This window comes from Thalassophryne amazonica, chromosome 20 (assembly GCF_902500255.1).
Source record: "Thalassophryne amazonica chromosome 20, fThaAma1.1, whole genome shotgun sequence".
NCBI classification, from domain to species: domain Eukaryota; kingdom Metazoa; phylum Chordata; class Actinopteri; order Batrachoidiformes; family Batrachoididae; genus Thalassophryne; species Thalassophryne amazonica.
Genome location: NC_047122.1, coordinates 29844713 through 29866022, shown reverse-complemented (window position 1 = coordinate 29866022; position 21310 = coordinate 29844713). Strand labels below are relative to the sequence as shown.

At 40.0% G+C, this 21310-nt stretch overlaps 3 protein-coding genes across 5 annotated transcripts; all 3 read right to left on the bottom strand.

Moving 5' to 3' along the window:
- Window positions 1-73: 73 nt before the first annotated feature.
- On the bottom strand, window positions 74-5827 carry lsm10 (LSM10, U7 small nuclear RNA associated). Of its 3 annotated transcripts, none has more exons than XM_034161289.1 (2): window positions 5756-5827; window positions 74-1273 (listed from the first exon to the last, which is right to left on the bottom strand). In XM_034161289.1, the coding sequence occupies exon 2, from the start codon at window positions 1255-1257 to the stop codon at window positions 838-840; it is 420 nt and encodes a 139-aa protein (XP_034017180.1). In that variant the 5' UTR covers window positions 1258-1273; window positions 5756-5827; the 3' UTR covers window positions 74-837. The 3 variants fall into 3 exon arrangements, with proteins under 3 accessions (XP_034017180.1, XP_034017178.1, XP_034017179.1); XM_034161287.1 differs by having other exon boundaries at window positions 5675-5808; XM_034161288.1 differs by lacking the exon at window positions 5756-5827 and adding an exon at window positions 4716-4777.
- A 1519-nt stretch (window positions 5828-7346) lies between these two features.
- LOC117501488 (protein OSCP1-like) lies at window positions 7347-12695 on the bottom strand. The gene is made up of 5 exons (XM_034160385.1): window positions 12568-12695; window positions 12434-12488; window positions 7901-8046; window positions 7762-7822; window positions 7347-7685 (listed from the first exon to the last, which is right to left on the bottom strand). The coding sequence occupies exons 1-5, from the start codon at window positions 12693-12695 to the stop codon at window positions 7563-7565; spliced, it is 513 nt and encodes a 170-aa protein (XP_034016276.1). The 3' UTR covers window positions 7347-7562.
- Window positions 12696-16979: 4284 nt separating this feature from the next.
- Window positions 16980-18925, bottom strand: LOC117501487 (protein OSCP1-like). The gene is made up of 3 exons (XM_034160383.1): window positions 18773-18925; window positions 18524-18691; window positions 16980-17381 (listed from the first exon to the last, which is right to left on the bottom strand). The coding sequence occupies exons 1-3, from the start codon at window positions 18923-18925 to the stop codon at window positions 17109-17111; spliced, it is 594 nt and encodes a 197-aa protein (XP_034016274.1). The 3' UTR covers window positions 16980-17108.
- Window positions 18926-21310: the final 2385 nt, after the last annotated feature.

Here is a 21310-nt window from a genome sequence, read left to right as displayed (position 1 = left end):
CCGAGCTGTTTGTGCAAAGCGCTATTCTGAGTTTAGCGAGCGTTGATGTGGCGCTTGGTCATGTTGTTTTTTGAAGCAAAACAGTCATTATGTGGTGTGCTGTCACTCAGACGTCCTCAATGGTTGGTTTTAAAGAATGCGGCGTCACCGGGAATAATGATTAGTCCTAAAAATCACAGTCGGGCTGCAGCTGAGAATGGGTGCCGTTTCACCGGCTGGCCTGTCCCACCAGCAGCGTGTCCTCCTCCTGACACGGAGGAGGAATAACATACCTTCGTTTTTTAACAAATTCCTCGAATTCTCAGTCTTGTTTGTTTATCGGAGAAGGCTGTTGAACTAATTTTCCTGGGAAGCCTCCATCTCAAAGTTTCACTGTGTGCCGCTGGATGTCACGCGGCCAATCACAGGACAGGGACAGCTCAGTGATACACACAGGAGGGATGTTTGTCAGGTGGAAAAAGAAAAGCACGTCGGGTTGCCCCCCCCATCCAGCGCTGATGAGTAATGTTTTCCAGGATTCCAGCAGCTGTTTTCACAGACAAACAGACGGGCTTTGTGGTCCAGGAGGTCTAACATTTATTGTGACTTGGCACGTATTTAAAAAGTGAAACAGAGACGCACTAACATGACAAAACATGCACGGCCTACTGTGGACCCTCAAGTTGACTGCTGGTGCTGAGACTCCAAAAGTAAAACAGACTTTCTTCATACCCTAAAGTGAAGCATCGACTGGAAAACAAAGAAAACAAAAACAGCTGAGGGTATTTTTGGAATAGTCTAGACGCTACAGAAGTCCTACTCAAGAAAATCCTTCTATAAAAAAAAAAAAAAAAAAAGCTACTTCTTTTTCTTGGCATACTCCTTCCTGCCGCCCCCTTGGCTGCCAAAGTTGCGGACGCGGTGGATCTTGGCCAGCTGGCTCTGCATGGTTTTCATTATGTCCATGTGGTCAGGGATGTGGACATAGCGGACATTCCTGCCGGTGATGAACAGCTCCTGCAGCTGAGTGAGCCGACCACGCCGATCACGGTGCAGCACCTCCTCCAGCCGTATGTTCATGAAGGCGTCCACGCTGACCACGCGGCCCCGCGCCGTGGTCTCGTTCCTCAGGTCCACCGTGGTCACCTCCCCCTGCAGGCCCTGCAGCAGCACCACCATGCTGTTCTCCACGATTGAGCGCTCCTGAATGGAGGTGCACACTTCCGGTGCTGCTGGCCGCGACGCTGACGGCGGTGACTCCGCCGCCTCTGACTCCATGGACACTGACGGTTACCTGCATGTCAACAGAACGTCAAGTAATTCCACAAAATTGATCAGAGTCGGAAATATAAATACATCTAACTTAAAGTGAGGTAGAGGTTGAGACGAGGTGTGAAAGTGTCGTGGAAAATTACAGTGTCACTCAGTGAAACATTTTAAAATGCATAATTTTCAAATATTTTACACTTTTCAAATATTTTACAATACGCCTGATTCAACACTGTTAAGTTACTCTGAAATGTCGCTGATCTCTCTACAGGTCGTTCAGTGAAAAGAATCTTTGTGGGATGACTAAGATTCATGAGTAACACCCAGAAGTCTCATATTTGCTTGTGTCCTCTTAATTACTGAGATACACGCTAAAGATGTTTCCGCTAATTAGTGCACCCTTGCTAATTTTATTGTCCATATCTCAGAAGATATAGCGGCTATGGAGTTGGTTTCAGTGTCATTTTATGCTCCGCAAACTTCTCTCTGTCTCTTTTTCATAGCATCAACCTGAGTGAAAGTTCCAACAAATGTATATGTGCAGTGTTTTAATTCTGATGTGTGCCATTATTAAGTTCAACTAATAATAATTGTGGATTAATTGCTGTATTTTTTGTCTGAGGTAATTGGGTGTGATATGAATTACCCTTTTAGGGATCAATTAAGTTGTTTGAACCTTGAATCTTCAAATAGGGCAGCACAATCTCTGCGTGATATCGCGGGATTTGACCACTTATGAGGACAACCGGTCCCGTTGTGCAATATGCACACAGCATAAGTTCACATAGAAAAGTACTGTATTGTTTTTGGGTGCAATTACCAAAGCAGTTTTTTTCCGGTTCCCAGTGGAGAAGTGAAGACGAGGCAGATGGGAGACGTCTTGTCGGTAAGTGTTAATCATGTTTGAGCTCCGGGTCATAAACAAACCACAACACATGTCCACTTTCCAACACATCGTCACTTTTTCTTTGCATTTTCACTTTGTTTGAATGTAATTTGCCCCCCCCCCCCCCCCCCCCCACCAAAAAAGAAAAAAAAAATCAAAATGCTGTGTTTTTTCCCCCAGAAGTAGAAATTACATCATATGTGTCATATTTTAGCGCCTGCCCCCAAACGAGACTGAGGTGCCAAATTGAAATATTTAAATGTGAATCTTCCCAGAAATGTGTCTTTCAAATTTCTTCAAATTCCTGCCAAAGTTAGTTTCCCAGACAAATCTGTGATGGGAACTTAAACAGCCTCTGAGCTACGGGCAAATACATGTCATCTGAAAAATCACCATTAGTAACATATCTTGGTACTTTAGCTTGCACTTGCTCATTGACTACTTTAATTTTCAACTTAGCGTCAAGTTAAAATTGATCTCTAGAGGTTACAATGGAAAGTGATGCTATACAGCTTTAAAACGGAAACAAAACCAGCTCTCAAGCTGCTGTAACATCTGAGGTATGGGCATTTCATTTTGTGAGTGTGTGCTAATTAGCTGAAACTTTGTTAGCATGTATCTCATTAATTAAGAGGGCATGTGCAAAAATAGAATTCTAGCCATTACTTATGAATCTCAACCACCCCACAAAGATTTACAAAATTATGAAATTCTGCTGTCAGATTCTGACTTGACACAGAATGACCTCTAACCAGACCAAAAAAATATGTAACTACACCTTTGCACAGCGGCAGCACACACCGAGAATCCAGTGTATCCATTCATCACTACGTGAACAAAATAACTCAAACTGCTTTGATCTAACTTGGAAGGTAATTGCCAGGCCTGGGTAAAAGGTCAAGGTCACAGGCCAAAAGGTCAAAATTTTGGCCTCATGCTACAGGGGATATTTAAAATGTGTGGATATAGTTATGGTTACAAAAGTAGGGTATTATGACGGCAGTGACGTGACATCCTAATCTTAACCCTAATAGCCCAAATAACCTCAATCTTACAGAAATACATGAACCCAAAGAATAACTGCAACAAGAAATATTGGTTGATACGACAAGCGTTAAAAAAAAAAAAGAAAAAAAAAAAGAAAAGGGTCTTCCGTTGGAGAATCGAACCCGTCTCCTGCAGGACAGATGGGGATACTTACCACTATACTAACAAGGAGCTAATAACACACACTGAGTCACAGATCAAGAATCACCCCAAGATTTAGTTACAACTGCTGTAACTGCAGCCACATCGTATTTAAAATAGGCATTCTGAGGAATTGCTTAACGATACACACCAATGGTTATTATTAAACACCAATATGAAGTCACATGACCTTTAAAGGTCAAACTCAAAATCATGACTGTAACTCAACAGTTTGGCACCACTATGAATTCAACATGGTGGAAGCCTGATTTATGCTACTCCTCCGCAGCTCCATAACACCCACCAACGTGACAGTGAATTTTAAAAGCATCACTCCCACGCTGACATGATTGCGTGGCCATGGAGTTATAGAAGCATACAGGTGTCACCTACTGAGATGATGCCATACCACATTTGTATATTCACTATCTGCGTAGGCTTGAAAAACCGGAAGTTTATTCTGTACTGAGGTTAGCCTTTCTGTGTCCGGAAATAATCCACCTGTAAACCTGACGTTGGTCCGCACAGCGAATATACTGATCTGGTGGGGGGAACGTGATACAGGCTTCACAGGGTGCACGCAGACTCTGTGGGCATGTCTGACAGGGTGCATGTAGACTCTGTGGGCGTGTCTTACAGGGTGCACAGAGACTCTGTGGGCGTGTCTTACAGGGTGCACAGAGACTCTGTGGGCGTGTCTTACAGGGTTCACATCTTACAAGATGCAGATAGTGACACCCTAAATGAACCGTTTCACCTTTAATAAACTTTGCCTGAGTTTTTGTGCACTGATATAGAAAAGTATCACTTTATGGCTGTTTAACATGAATCTCTGTTAACCCTTTATCTACGGCGATGGCGCCCACGCCATATTTTCAATATGCGCATTTTTTTTTACCGTGACTCCGCCATAGTTTGTCCAATCCGAATGATTCAAAGTGCACTGTTAAGCTAACACCAAGGGCTTTCCAATGATATATGGTGTATTATGGTAAACGTAAGCCTGTGACGTCATAACGCAGAGGAAAAACACGGAAGTTTCACACTAGTGCGCTGCTGATTCTCATTACCGTAAGTTCTCATGTAAGCCCTCAATCTGAAAAATTTCAACACTGACAGCAAGCCAAGAACCCGTGCTTTCCAACAGTATGCTATATGTTGCATATATTACGGTAAAGTGTGTTCGGTGACTTTTGAAACGAGGGAAAAGTATGAAAAACAGCGCAAAAGTGACAGAAAAGTACAGAGACAGACAGCAGATATAAATGTAGTAATTTTTGAGGAAAAGGCAGGGTGTTAGTGTCATTTGTGAAGGTGTGTGTGCGTGTTTGTGTGGGTGTGATGGCAAAATCAGCCACAAGCCACTGCCTGGTGCCAACAAGCAGAAACCCACCTTGCCAGCGATCCACAAAGGGGCGGCGTTCTTGCAAGGTTTGCAAGAGTTCAACCTGCTGGATGTGCAAACTGGGTAAAATTGGCCTCTGTCTTCAGCCAGACAGAAACTGTTACAAACAGTACCACACTGACTGAGGTAGTTTAGATCTAATTTTGATTCTTGGTTATATATTTGTATATAGTTTGACACTTTATTGTTTTATTCATATTGTATAATTTTGCACAAAATGAGTGATCACATGAGTGATTTATTACACATTTTAATAATACAGATAATAATTGATATATTTATATATCGTTTTGCACTTTGTTGTTATTCATATTGTTTGGTTCTGCACTTTAAAATTGGTTACTTTTTGCATATTTTTGCCTTGCAAAATGTTTACTTTTGCACTGGTTCTGCGTTCTAGACACACAAAATTAATTATTTTGATTGTAAACACTTACAGCTTCCTGTTAAAAATGTGAAATCCAAACTTCCTTTACATAATCATTTTTCACTAAAAAGTTCGTTTTTGTGTTTTTTTCTCATTTTAAATGCTAAAACTTACAAATAACGTGTATAAATAGTTATTCAGGTGTAATATAATTGAAATTCAGGTACTCTTGGAAAAAGGTACCAAAGCACACAAACATAGAACATTATTTCTTAATTTTATTGCTATAATAAAAAATTATAACCAATCGTCCATTTATAGCCTCAGTAGGTAAAGGGTTAACACAGACAAAAACAATTTTACATAATATGACCCCTTTAAAATGTTTTTGTTGCCGTTTTTGTGTCTAAACCAGAACTAAAGACGAAAATCAGTGTTTGTGAGATTAAAGTGATATTACAGCTGCATCTTGTTTAATTGGCACATTTTTATATTTAAAATGAGCTCGTGTGGCCGTTTTGAACCAAGCCGATAAACAAGAACTGGAAAGTATTTGACACATGCTGTGCTTTATATTTACCCGCGTTTGTTAAATCCTTATTTTCGACGGAAAACAGAAACAAATAGCTGCGGAGAAAGTTAAAAAACAACAAAAACTCACACGGACCAAATGAGGAAGTACAACGTGGTGACGTTATGCCTGCGTCACGAATTCCCTCCGACAGGGAACAACAGCGCCCTCAACAGGTGGTCAGAATCACTGCTCTCTATATAACACTGCGACCAAGAGAGAACTGCGACCTTCTTCTTCTTCTTCTTCGACGTCTAATGGCATCTTGCAATCTTAGTGCATTACCGCCATCTATTGGACTGAGGTGTGATCACTTTGGGATGTCAATGAACGACTAAATTAACAAAGAAAAAGAACAAAACAAACAACAACAAAAGCTAAAGTCTCCTTACTGTGACAATATGATCGTTTTGAGAATAAAATAAAAGTGTACACTTGATGTCATTCCAAACGTTTTAACTTAATTTTAAGTTTGACCCCAATTATGCAATGATTTTCCAGACTAATCAGAAATGAAATTTGAATTTCCTCTCAAATTACTTTATTCTGCTCAAAAACAACAACTCATTGATTCACTCCAAACATAAAATTGCCATTATTAGACAAAAATAACACAACAACAATAATAATAATAATAATAAGTAAGTCCCTTTGGGAGGAGTTCCTGACACAACTCCACATTACATGGAGAAATGTGGCAGGGGTGGGATTTGAACCTGGAGCCTTCTGCACTGAAACCAAACGCATTAACCACTTGGCCACCACCCCTGTCACAACAATGATAATAATATTCATGATAATAATAATCATAACAACAACAATAACAACAACAACAACAATAATAATAATAAGTAATCGTATGGTTATAAGTCACAGTCCACATGTTTGAGCTGATTAGATTCTTTCTAGATTTCCATACATTAGGTGTTATTTGGGCTCCATTTCTACATCTCTTTATTTCTTCATCAATTTCTTAATGTATTTATAAATTTGCTTATTTATGCATATCCACTCATTCATTTCTGCAGTTATTTATTGCTGCATATTTTTATTCATTTATATTTGCATTTTTATTTTACACTTATTCATTTGTTGATTGATGCATTTCTAAATTTATGCATTTATTTCTACATTCATTTATGTATTTTTAAATACATTAACTGTGATTTTTTTTTCAGCTTAGCTATTTATTTCTGCATTTATTTATTCATTTATTTTTAAATTTATGTATTTGAATATTTATTTGGGTATTTCTGAATGTAGTTATTTCTGTCTTTCCACATGTATTTAATTCTGCATTTATTGATTGATTTTTTTCTTAAGTCTGGATAGTGGGCGTGGCCAGTTTTTCAATAACTGAACAAGCAAGCATCATGACTACCAACAATGCCAGATAATTGCTGGGGTCAGATACACGTCAAGCACAGTTGGGAATGCCTCAGTGAAAACCAGACTCAATCCCCTCAGATGCTTTTCAGTCTCACAAAATGTATTTGTTCACAATTGTCTCCCCACATGCACAAGCAAAGTGTTTATTCAGAACCTTCATCCTGATCCTTACAGCAGAATCATTGTCATCTGCAGGGATAGATGGGTGATGATGTCGTGAGACGCTGTTATTTTTCAGACCATGATTTATTTTACTGCAAGATACATTTATTAAGTAACTTCAAAAATGGTGGACCATGGTGGGGACTCAGCAAGTCCTTGAACAGTTGCAACCCTGAACCATTCACTCACACTGTCCTTGTGAAGAATCTGGAACTACAGACCCTCCACTGTCCAGGTGACATAAAAATGTCTTCAGGATCTCCGTGATTATAAGGTGGGTTTGCTTTTGTTAGGGCAGGTCCTGGTATGGAGATATAAGTGGATCCAGGTCCCGGTTTGAAATGGTTCACAGGTCGTCCATCAGAGCCAACAGCTCGTCACCTTTGCTGCTGCCTTGATTTTCGAGATGCTTTTCCCCTTGTGCAAACTGTCCAGCAATGTGAGCCAGCTCAGCAGCAGACTGCAAATCCTAAATAAATTAAAACATTAATGATTAATAAAAAAAAAAAAATCCAAGCTTGTGAATATTTTTAGTGGTACTATACCTGGATTGCTTGAATATTTAGTACTCCAAATACTGACACCCCAGGTCCACCTGATGCTCCTCTATTAAACACAATAAACATCAGATTTGTACAAATCTCTTCTCAAAAGTACGAAAAAAAATTCCACACACACACTCACGCCTCTTCCTGTTCTAGGTCTGTCATAAACAGATTGAGCCGAAAGCCAGGTTCGGTGTTGGCAGCGATCTGGGTTTTCATGCTGCCCATCAGACGAGCCAGCAGGTTCAGCTCCTCTGTGGCCAGCGGGTCGGGCGTGTCGTCTGTCTGCAGCATCGCGGAGATGCCCAAGAAAGAATAATGCGTCACTTCAAAGAACCAATGTAAGACAAAGAAAAATAGTGATGGCCAAATGAGGGCCTCCTGAAGATTTGTTATTTGTTATATGCCCACTAGATGGCAGTATCTATTCAAAAAAGGGTTCCAAGTTAACTAAAGTGCATAACATTTCATAATAGCTCTCACTAGATTTATAGACTTACAGCAGTCCTTCCTCCCTTCAACAAAAGCGTGGGCAGCCTTGATAATCTTTGACCACAGAACCTGTGGTGCACACTGCTCAGCGTGCTGCTCTCGTTGGAGCGACATCTCTGCTGTTTTGGCCTTGTGGGATAGCTCACCGGACTACTTTAACCTGACCCAGTGCTAAATTTGCCGACGTGAGCAGATGCTGCTGGATGAGTGTGAGTATATTGACTTACGATCATTTAGGTGTAAAAACACATGAGATATACAAGTTCTTGTGCCAAATATACTATGTTTTTGTTACCCATGAAAACGCACCATCATCGCAAATGCAGCATTGTTTGGGAACTACTTTTTGCGTAGGAATTCATCAAGCACGTTGACCGCAGGCGCGAACTAACACAGAATATACAAAAACTGTATAGTTGTTCGGCCAAAATGAGAGCATGCACTTTTAGCTTGCCATAAGCTAAGCTATAATGGCGCTCGTGAGAGTATACCTGTGATGGTATCATGAGCTGGTGGTTTGATGTTAGGCAGCACCTGCTAAATGCAAGCAGGATTCAAAAGGATCCAGCTAACAGATAGCCAACAGTTGAAAAATGTCCAGTCAGACTGGTTCAAACCAATGAAAAGGCTTTTTCACTGGTTACAGACAGGCGCTCAAGTAGGAAACAAGCTAGCAAACAGGAAGCTGACTGGTTAAAAATATCCATCCAATGTTAAAATACAGAATGGTAAAACAAAATTGTCACTGCTAACAAACGTGTTCTCGAGTAAAAACAAAGAAATGATGTAAAACTTCCAAGTAAAATAATGTGTTTTAAAAAACTCATTCCTGCCTAACTCGCCAAAGTGTACATCTAAGAGTTAATCTTCTTTTTTATTGTTTATTGGTGGGTCGCAACCAGCTTTAGAGGTGCATATCACCACACAAATTAAAAATATTAAATTCTATTCCTACATGTGCAGAGATGTGAAAAAAATATGGCTGCTAAGAGGCGTGTGGGTACAGATGAGGAGAGAGCATTTTAAATGTTTGAAATCAAACAGTCCCTAAACTTTCTGTATGAGGAAATTGCAAAAATTGCAAAACAACAGAGCACCATTATGAACTTAATGGGAGAGATTTGCGAGTTAAAAAAGCAAAATGCTGGAGACCAGAATGGCAGATCTTGAGCAGTACTCTCGCATCAATGATGTTATCATTAGCGGGCTGGAAACACGGCATCGATCCTACGCCAGAGTCACAGCTGGGGCATCGAGTGAAGATCCCTCTGACACGGAGTTAATCTTCCTAGAGCAACAAATGCTGCGCTTTTTTGATAGTAAGGAAATCTCCATTGAGAAAAATAGTATAGAAGGGTGCCACCCTCTTCCGCGCAGAAATCAAAGCGACAAGCCGTCAATCATACGGCGCTTTACAAACAGAAAACACAAAAACATGTTGCTGAAACAAGGACGAAAACTGCGTGGGACCAATGTTTACGTAAATGACCATCTGATTAAAAGAAACGTGGACATGGCAAGGAAGGCGCGTTACCTGAGGAAGCTAAACAAGATCCAAGCGATGTGGGTGAGAGATTGTAAAGTAAATGGTAAATGGACTGCATTTATATAGCGCTTTTCCATCTGTATCAGACGCTCAAAGCGCTTTACAGTAATGCCTCACATTCACCCCGATGTCAGAGTGCTGCCATACAAGGCGCTCACTACACACCGGGAGCAATAGGGGATTAAAGGCCTTGCCCAAGAGCCCTTAGAGATTTTCCAGTCAGGCGGGGATTTGAACCCATGATCTTCTGGACTCAAGCCCAACACCTTAACCACTAGACTATCACCTCCCCTAAAGTGTTTGTGAAACTTCTCAGCTCGCCTGAGAATGCAAAAGTGTTCGTCATCTGTGAGATGTCGGAGTTGGATAAGTACATGTGAAGTCATTGGACTGAATAATAAGGTAATGCAGTTCCTTGTTTGAATGGATATGCCGGCTGTGTATGGGCTAAGACTGCTGCTAATCGAGCCGCTCAGCGCACGCAATACATTACACTATGACTGAAAACTTTGTGGATACGGACAAATGTACTGATATTGGGGCAGGGGAATACACCAAAATGAGCTGCGATTACTCGAGTGAGGAGAAGAAATGAGTTAAAATGTCAAACGCATGCGGTGGATTAGGTGGGATTTCCTCCATGGTACAAACAATCAGATACACTGATCATAACACGTTTGATTATGAGCAAGATATCGATCCTGAAAATAATTTCTTCAATGAAATGTCAAATATGTGTAAATACTGGACAGAGGATGAATTCAATAAGACCCTGAATCAAAAGAGTGGGCTATCACAGTAGAAGCCTCTGTTTGAACTTTGAACACATGAGATTATTTGGGGCAGCTTAAGAGACATTTTAACATAATTGCGATCTCTGAGACGTGGATAACGGCAGATAAGCACACAGACTTTCACCTAATGGGCTATGAATTTTTACATATAGATCGAGTCAATAAAAAATGAGGAGGGGTTGTCCTGTTTGTGGATAAGAGATTAAACTACAAATTAGTTGAGAAATTGCCCTTTACAGTTGATGATGTGTTAGAATGTATTACCATTGAAGTGTGTCTGCAAAAAAAGAAACATGTGTTGGTCTGCTGTATGTATTGGACCCCTGGGTCTAAAATAGAAACATCTGTACAAATAATTGAAGAAATGTTTTCAGGCAATCATAAAAGAGCAATAATAAGTGGGGATTTTAATATAGATCTTTAGAACCCTAGCCATAAAAAAAAAAATAGAGGATTTCATTGAAACAATATATAGTCTTGGATTTTATCCTATGATCAAAAAAACCTATAGGATAACACAGTACAGTTCAACATTAATAGATAATATTTTTTGTAATGACTTGGAAGATACTACAGTGACCGGCGTACTCGTAAGTGACATAACTGACCACCTACCAGTTTTTGCAGTTATAGATGGTGAGAATATTATAGAGCAAAATGAGAATGTTACACATATAGAAGAATGAGATCAGAACAATCAATAGCAAACCTAAAGGAGGATCTATTAGAGCAAAACTGGAGTGAGGTGTGTGAGGAAAAAATGTTAACAATGCATATAACACATTTCTTAAAAAATTCAGGATATTGTATGACAAGCATTGCCCAATAAAATGTTTAAGTATAAAAACGAATAGAAAAGAAAATGTATGGATGTCAAAGTGGCTTATAAATGCTTGTAAAAAGAAAATGTTTTTATATAAGGAATTTATTAAGGAAAGAACAATAGATACTGAAAAAGGTACAAAATATATAAAAATAAACTCAAGTATATTAAGAAGCTGCAGGAAAAATTATTTTAGCACCAAATTGGAAAAAAATAAGGATAACACAAAAGGATTATGGGCAGTATTGAACACAATTATCAGAAAAGGGAGGGAAGCACTTGCTTACCCACAATATTTTATTCATGAGGATAGAATGATAACGGATAACAAATGTATTGCTAATGAATTTAACAAGTTTTTTGTGAATGTGGGCTCCAATTTAGCCAATGAAATTAAAGATGATGATGAGGCAGAAGCAGAAGCTAATAAAAATGTAGAAATAAACAAGAGCTCAATGCTTTTAAATGCAATAGAAGAGGAGGAGATACTGAAAATTGTTCATGAGTTCAAACCAAAAACCTCTGCAGATTTTAATGATATCGACATGGAAACCATTAAAAAAGTGATTGGAGTGATAGTTAACCCACTGATGTATGTATTTAATTTATCCTTCCAAACAGGAATATTCCCACAGGAAATGAAAATCGCAAAAGTGGTTCCATTATATAAAGCTGGTAACAAACATTGTTTCACAAACTATCGCTCAGTATCCATCCTCTCACAATTTGCAAAAATCTTGGAAAAACTATTTGTTAAAAGACTAAACAGTTTTATTGACAAAACTGGTCATTCATGCCAGCCCTGGCCCGGCATGGGCAGGACCTGAGCTAGGGGATGCTGAAGCACGACAACCCTGAACCAAGCTTTTGCCAAAGGTCATGTGTGATCTGGGTTGGCCTTTGAACTCTCTTTTTTTTTAAATATATACTGCCATCTAGTGGGCTCAGAAAAAACACCAAATACTTCACAAGGCTTCACATGGCCATTACTAAATAAAAATACTGTGCTTTTATTACCTTAACAGAGGGAACTGTACACATCTGTGATTTCTCAGGATATTTCACATCATACCTTTTAAATCACAATAATAAAGTTATATTCTACACATAACATTCTTTCATGCATGCCAGGGTTGGTGGTTTTCACATACATGTTCATGCCCAGTGTGATGACTCTGTCTCCATGTAGCTCAAAAGATCCTTGCCTGATGGAGCTGGTGTAATTTCCTCCTGTGGGGAACTTGCATTGTCTCACTTCTTTCCCTTTGCTGTCAAACATCCTTGGGAAACATGAACATATTGACACTCTTGAATATTATGATATTTCTTAATAGAAAATGCTGAGTAAATTAGAAAATATCTTTAAAGCAAACAGTGGGACTTCCGGTATGGCGTTTCGTGAGTAGTCACATATTCGGCTCGCTCTGCTGCACTATTCAATTTTTTGCCTTGCAAACCTCGCACTTTTTGTTTGGAATCTCAGTTTTATTTTTTTTCGTGTTTATCGCTTTTTGCCCAGCTGCAAAATGCCCAAGTCAAAGAGTAAGTCTGAAAGAGACAGAGAAATTTCGCCACTTGATTCGTCTCCTGTTGGAAGACCACAGAGCTGTCCTGTCTGCAGATTTTAAGCCTTCTTTTGAAAGTTTGGCATCCAAGCTGGACAGTGTCCATTCTGCAGTGCATGACCACTGTTTATGCATTAATTCTCTTGAATCCGTGCACACTAATTTTGATCAACGTTTGGACCAGCTCAAGGCCGAATGCGCTGCACTCCGAAAAGACGAGTGGTTAAAATCCAAGATGGTAGATCTGGAAGGATGCAGCAGATGCCAGAATGTTTGGATTGTAGGTTTACCTGAAGCTATTGAGGGTCCATGCCCTTTTTTTTTCCTCCCAACTCCTTGTCAATGTTTTTGGAACAGAGGTGCTCGCTTCATCGCCGGAACTGAACAGGGCGCCATGGAACTTAGCCTCTGAACCAGCTCCAGGAAGAAAACCCCCATCAGTTATCCCGCATTTTCATGACTATCAAATGAATGACCTGGTGATTTGCGAGGCACGTAAGAAGGACGACCTGACCTACAATGGCCATAAAATTCAGTTCTACGAGGATTACAGCCCCGAAGTGGTGAGACAGCGCGTGAAGTTCAATGGCACCATGTCAGAACTCTACAAGTGGGCATTCAGGCCTGCGCTCCTGCACCCAGCTAAACTGCGCATTATTTTACTGACGGGAGAGAAAAAGTGGCTGCAATCTGCATCGGATGCTGACATGTTTGTGCAGGACCTGTGCAAAGACTATTTTTTTATTTTCATTTCAATAACTGCTATCTGCACTGTTACAGGTAAAGTGGGCCGATTGTGGCTGTTGCTGTTTTTGCCTTTTTGTGGGTCAGACGGAGATGAAATTTGTTCAGCGCTTTCTCATAATTAATACATTTTCCTCCTGTAATATCATTCAGTGTTCATTTTGTTAATCAAGCACAATAACTCTACACCTGCTGACAGTGTTCCTTGATCACTAAAGAAAGGAGGAAAGAAGGGGAAGAAAGAAAAAAAAAAAAAAACTGCCTCAGCCAGCTGGAACAGTTGCAAACCGACCCCATTTGTACCGACTTGCCCTGTGTCACGCCTGTCTGTTTCTCTTCACCTGCCTGGACCATACCGCCCTCTTGTGTGAACTCAGTGTGATAGCTGTAGGTTTGTTAGTAAAGTTAATATAACTTTTATATATTTTGTTCATACTGGATGTTTAGGCTGTATTCTTATATACAGTGCATCCAGAAGGTATTCACAGCGCTTCACTTTTTCCCCATTTTTTATGTTACAGCCTTATTCCAAAATGCAGTATATTCATTTTATCCCTTAAAATTCTACTCACAACACCCCATAATGACAACATGATTTTTTTTTTTGCAAATTTATATAAAAAAAGGAAAAAAAAAATCAAACAAAAAACTAAGAAATCACTTGTACATAAGTATTCACACCCTTTGCTCAATACTTTGTTGATGCACTTTGGCAGGAATTACAGCCCCAAGTCTTCTGGAATATAATGCCACAAACTTGGCGCCCATATTTGGCCCATTCCTATTTGCAGCACTTCTCAAGCTCCATCAGGTTGGATGGGGAGCGTCGGTGTACAGCCATTTTCAGATCTCTCCAGAGATGTTCAGTCAGATTCAGGTCTGGTCTCTGGCTGGGCCACTCAAGGACATTCACAGAGTTGTCCTGAAGCCACTCCTTTGATATCTTGACTGTGTGTTTAGGGTCATTGTCCTGCTGAAAGCTGAACCATTGCCCCAGTCTGAGGTCAAGAGCGCTCTGGAGAAGGTTTTCATCCAGGGTGTCTCTGTATGTTGCTGCATTCATCGTTGCCTCAATCCTGACTAGTCACCCAGTTCCTGCCACTGAAAAACATCCCCATAGCATGATGCTGCCCCCACCATGCTTCACTGTAGGGATGGTGCCTGGTTTCCTCCAAACATGACACCTGGCATTCACACCAAAGAGTTCAATCTTTGTCTTATCAGACCAGAGAATTTTGTTTCTCATGGTCTAAGAGTCCTTCAGGTGCCTTTTGGGTAACTCCAGGTGGGCTGCCGTGTGCCTTTTACTAAGGAGCGGCTTCCGTCTGGTCACTCTACCATACAGGTCGGATTGGTGGATTGCTCCAGAGATGGTTGTCCTTCTGGAAGGTTCTCCTCTCTCCACAGAGGAATGCTGGAGGACTGACAGAGTTATCATCAGGTTCTTGCTCACCTCCCTGACTAAGGCCCTTCTCCCCCGATCACTCAGTTTAGACGGGCGGCCATCTCTAGGAAGAGTCCTGATGGATCTAAACGTCTTCCACTGTGCCCACTGGGACTTTCAAAGCAGCAAAAATGTTTCTGTACCCTTTCCCAGATTTGTGCCTCAAGACAATCACTGTCTCAGAGGTCTACAGACAATTCCATTGACTTCATGCTTGGTTTGTGCTTTAACATGCACTGTCAACTGTGGGACCTTATATGTAGACAGGTGTGTGCCTTTCCGAATCATGTACAATCAACTGAATTTACCCCAAGTGGACTACAGTTAAGCTGTAGATCAGTGGAAACAGGATACACTTGAGCTTAATTTTGAGCTTCATGGCAAAGGCTGTGAATACTTACGTACATGTGATTTCTTATTTTTTAAAAATGTTTATAATAAATTTGCAAAAATCGAACACCCCCCCCCCCCCCCCCCTTTTTTCACATTGACATTATGGGGTATTGTGTGTAGAATCTTGAAAAAAAAAAAAAGAATTTCATCCATTTTGGAATACGGTTGTAACAACAAAATGTGGAAAAAGTGAAGTGCTGTTTCGAGATACACCGTAATCGTGTTCTCTCAATGGACAATCATCCAGTCAATAAAACTATTTGTAACTGGGAACAAGAGTTGGGTCTGGAGTTCAGAGAAGGTTTCTGGGATAAGGCAGTTGATGGAATTCGTACTTCATCATCTTGTTCAAGACTTATGTAGTAGTACACAGGCTGCATTTGCCAAAGTCCAAAATGTCCAAACTTTATCCCATTGTCTCTGATCTCTATGATAGATGTAACTCCTCTCCCTGTGATTTAAGTCATATGTTTTTTCTTTGCCTCAAACGTCAGCCATACTGGATTTCGGATTTTGACATTATCTCTCATGTTTATGGTGTCAGGCTGGAGCCTTGTCTGCTGATCACTATTTTTGGAGTTCCTGGAGACCCAACTGTGTCCCTCACTAACTCGCAGGAGGATGTAGTTGCCTTTACCTCATTGCTAGCACGACACAGAATATTATTATCCTGGAAAGCTCCAAGTCCCCCCTCTATTTCTTTATGGTTGAAACAGCTCATGTTGTTCTTAAAACTTGAAGTAGAATCTAGTTTTGTTTTCAAGGGAGGGCTGATGGGTTTCTAAAAGTGTGGCACTCTTGCCTCACACCAAGAAGGTCACAGGATTGATTCCCGCCTCTGGCCTTTCTGTGTGGAGTTTGCATGTTCTGCCCATGTTCTTGTGGGTTCTCTTCGGGTGCTCCGGCTTCCTCGCACATCCAAAGACATGCAGGTTAGGTGGATTGGAAACTTTAAATTGTCCGTAGGTGTGCATGCGGATGTGATTGTGTTTGTTTGTTTATGTGTGGCCCTGCGACAGACTGGCGTCCTGTCCAGGGTGTACCCTCCCTCACACCCTATGACTGCTAGGATAGGCTCCAGCCCCCCGCAACACGAAAATGAGTGTGTGTGAAATGATTATTTATTTATTTATTTTTATTCTTCATATGTTGGAGAGCCTGTGGTTCGTATATTGGTGTTGGATATTTGTGAAGGTTCGGGTTGTAGCACATTTACATATTTGAATGCACTTTCATTGTGCTTGCATTTTTGTAAATGATATGCAGGTATTTTGTTTTATCTTTGATGGAAAAATCATAACTGGTAAAAAAAAAATAAAAAATGGCGGCTTTGGCTTCGGAAACACACTCGCTTTAAACTACACATACCAACAGCCACACCTGCTCCTAATTTCCATCATTCTCCCAGCTTCCTCTAACCACCCACCAAGTGACAGTGTTCAGTAGGTGGTAGGTTTTCTTTGGGCTGCTACATAAGCAAAACAGTCGCCTTTAGGATCAGTAGACTGCTTTGCACATTCACTGGCCCTGTGCAGTTGTTGCTTATTCACCTGATTATCCCTGGAACATCTGTTCCATGAGGCACTGGGCCTGACGTCGAAAGTGTAAAACGTCCGTTGGGATTCTGTGCTTGGGTCTTTTGGAAAAAAGACACCTGAGTGAAAACAAAAATAGAATTGGTGAATGAGAAATACTTTACTTGGATACATTTCTTTCTGTGAAAAAGCAGAGGACTCACACGGACATGCATGTCTTGAAAAAATATGAGCAGCGTTTGTCTGAGATGCTGGAAGTCACCTTCTGATAAAGACGAGTAAACCTACATCAACAAAAGAAAACAGGTCAATGGGCCTCACGGCCTGCATAGGATGTAATTCATCTACTGCCCACCAGGGGACCAGTATCCTATCAACAGCCCTGTGGAGGTTCTTCATCTAGGTCACGGAATTCAAGTAGGTTGAGTCAGGTCAACTAGACTTGTTTAGTTCCTTGATGAAGTGTTTCTGGATGAAGCACAAAATGTTTTGACCTAAATGATTCACTAGACCTGTTTTGTATTGTATTGTGTTATTGATTTATTTATTATTAAAATGACATTATATAAAAATAAGAACAATAATTTACTTTGTGGTCCAAAAGACCTGACCGGATATCAACTAGACCCAAATTAATATCTTTAAGACCAAAGTTTCTTTAAAAAATAGCCAAATTCGAAGGTGCCTCACTGTGTGTGCAGCAGTAACGTATAAATCTGAGGTACATGTGCTTTATTTATTTCTGTTTTCTGCTGCTTTATACTCCTGGGGGAAAATGTTGTACTTTTTTACTCCATAACATTTATCTGTCAGCCAGTCAGTTACTAGTTCAATTAACAACATAAAATATAATCAATGCATCTACTATGCAACAGGTTGGTTGTCAATGAGTCCCAAGGTCCTTGAAATGGAGCAATATCTCCATCTGCTGTACATTTGCCATTAGTACAGGTATGAGAATGAATGGAGGTACAATAGAATTTCACCTGGAGCTTTTAAATTCAGGCCCATAGCCAGCACATTCAGGGATGGAATATGTTTTCATGAAAATTCCACCTATAATACAAAATGCTATTTACAAAATGTTATTTACTGTGGAATTTCTAAGAAAAACTGTTTAGGTCATATTATTTTTTTCAGTGATATTTTAGCATGTGAAAGTGGACACCCCTAGATATAGACCTGATATTAACACTTTTACTGGTCCACAAAGGAAGTTCACAAAGTTACTCAGCTTTAGATAAAATAATATATAATATATAGAAATATCTTAAAACTAATTTTAATAAAAAAAAATATGAATAATTTGAAATGATCACATTTACCGGCTGCAACAATAAAGCAATTCAAATTTATAATCCATTAAAAAAATGCATGTTATCCTTTACATTAAAGCAAAACAGTGATGTAGTTGTGTGAAAAATACCTCAATAATCTTTCGATGTGTCTCATCCACTTGGTTCTGGACCACTGGGGTGTCTTGGACCAACTCCCTGATGGCGTCGATGTGGTTGTAGGAGATGAGCAGCAAATCTTTTGGACGCGGACAGAGGAAGACTTGATATTTGAAAGCCATGATAACCAGCTCATAAAGCTACAGGGAGGTGGGAAAACAAAAGCACATGAAGTATTTGCATAGACACATGACAGGGTTCAGACTCCTGGCCCCTCATACCCTGTCTATACTGGCCGGGTTCAGCCTCATGATGGAGCTGTGGGCTAACCGAGCCAGCACCGTTTTCAGGGTGCGGTGAGAGTACATATGCTGAGGTTTGAGGAGTTCATCCATAAAGGCTTTGCTAAACATGGTACCAATGATGTCATTCATAACTAGAAAAGGTTGAAGGCACAAAAACAGAAGTGTGGTTAATTTTGTGGAAGTATGTACCATGGACAGAAATGAACAGACATGACATAGACAGAAATCTACTGCTTTTCCTCATCAAATAGTGGAAATAGAAACTATAGTCAATCTACAATAACCAAAGAACTATAGAGCCAAGAATTAAAGCATCTGTACCTCTTTTCCTGTCGTTCTCAGACCAAACTCCTGCATTTGGATGAATTTTCCCAAGAAAAGAATGAAAATATATTTATTACTGGGTTCCATGTTTGTGCACAGCAAATAAGACAGTATTAGTTTGTCCACGGAAGAGAGGCCATCAAATTCCCCCATATCAAAAAACAACAGGTATGCTAAACCGCTCCAAGAGTATATTACTATCTATTACACTATCTATTACACTTTTGAGTCATTTTAAAAAGGTTGTAAAACACTTTTAAAGGACATGTCTCACCTTTTTTAACATCCCTGTTAGCAACACAATATCGAAGTACTCATGATTGTAAGTCTCTCTGCGCACATGCGCTCATATTGTAATATTGTCATATTAAAAATGAGGTGGGCTTCATAGATAATTGGCAAAGCTTCTGGGGAAAACCTGGTCTTGTTAGGAGAGACGGCATCCATCCCACTTTGGATGGAGCAGCTCTCATTTCTAGAAATCTGGCCAATTTTATTAAACCCTCCAAATCGTGACTATCCAGGGTTGGGACCAGGAAGCAGAGTTGTAGTCTTACACACCTCTCTGCAGCTTCTCTCCCCCTGCCATCCCCCAATACCCCATCCCCGTAGAGACGGTGCCTGCTCCCAGACCACCAACAACCAGTAAAAATCTATTTAAGCATAAAAATTCAAAAAGAAATAATATAGCACCTTCAACTGCACCACAGACTAAAACAGTTAAATGTGGTCTATTAAACATTAGGTCTCTCTCTTCTAAGTCCCTGTTAGTAAATGATATAATAATTGAGCAACATATTGATTTATTCTGCCTAACAGAAACCTGGTTACAGCAGGATGAATATGTTAGTTTAAATGAGTCAACACCCCCGAGTCACACTAACTGTCAGAATGCTCGTAGCACGGGCCGAGGGGGAGGATTAACAGCAATCTTCCACTCCAGCTTATTAATTAATCAAAAACCCAGACAGAGCTTTAATTCATTTGAAAGTTTGACTCTTAGTCTTGTCCATCCAAATTGGAAGTCCCAAAAACCAGTTTTATTTGTTGTTATCTATCGTCCACCTGGTCATTACTGTGAGTTTCTCTGTGAATTTTCAGACCTTTTGTCTGCCTTAGTGCTTAGCTCAGATAAGATAATTATAGTGGGCGATTTTAACATCCACATAGATGCTGAGAATGACAGCCTCAACACTGCATTTAATCTATTATTAGACTCATTTGGCTTTGCTCAAAATGTTAATGAGTCCACCCACCACTTTAATCATACTTTAGATCTTGTTCTGACTTATGGTATGGAAATTGAAGACTTAACAGTATTCCCTGAAAACCCCCTTCTGTCTGATCATTTCTTAATAACATTTACATTTACTTTAATGGACTACCCAGCAGTGGGGAATAAGTTTCATTACAGTAGAAGTCTTTCAGAAAGCACTGTAACTAGGTTTAAGGATATGATTCCTTCTTTGTTATGTTCTCCAATGCCATATACCAACACAGTGCAGAGTAGCTACCTAAACTCTGTGAGTGAGATAGATTATCTCACCAATAGTTTTACATCCTCATTGAGCACAACTTTGGATGCTGTAGCTCCTCTGAAAAAGAGAGCCTTAAATCAGAAGTGCCTGACTCCGTGGTATAACTCACAAACTCGCAGCTTAAAGCAGATAACCCATAAGTTGGAGAGGAAATGGCAGCTCACTAATTTAGAAGATCTTCACTTAGCCTGGAAAAAGAGTCTGTTGCTCTACAAAAAAGCCCTCCGTAAAGCTAGGACATCTTACTACTCATCACTAATTGAAGAAAATAAGAACAACCCCAGGTTTCTTTTCAGCACTGTAGCCAGGGTGACAAAGAGTCAGAGCTCTATTGAGCCGAGTATTCCTTTAACTTTAACTAGTAATGACTTCATGACTTTCTTTGCTAATAAAATTTTAACTATTAGAGAAACAATTACTCATAACCATCCCAAAGACATATCGTTATCTTTGGCTGCCTTCAGTAATGCTGGTATTTGGTTAGATTCTTTCTCTCCGATTGTTCTGTCTGAGTTATTTTCATTAGTTACTTCCTCCAAACCAACAACATGTCTATTAGACCCCATTCCTGAAAGGGTAGTTGTAAAACAGCTAACTGATCATCTGCAGAGGAATGGTCTATTTGAAGAGTTTCAGTCAGGTTTTAGAATTC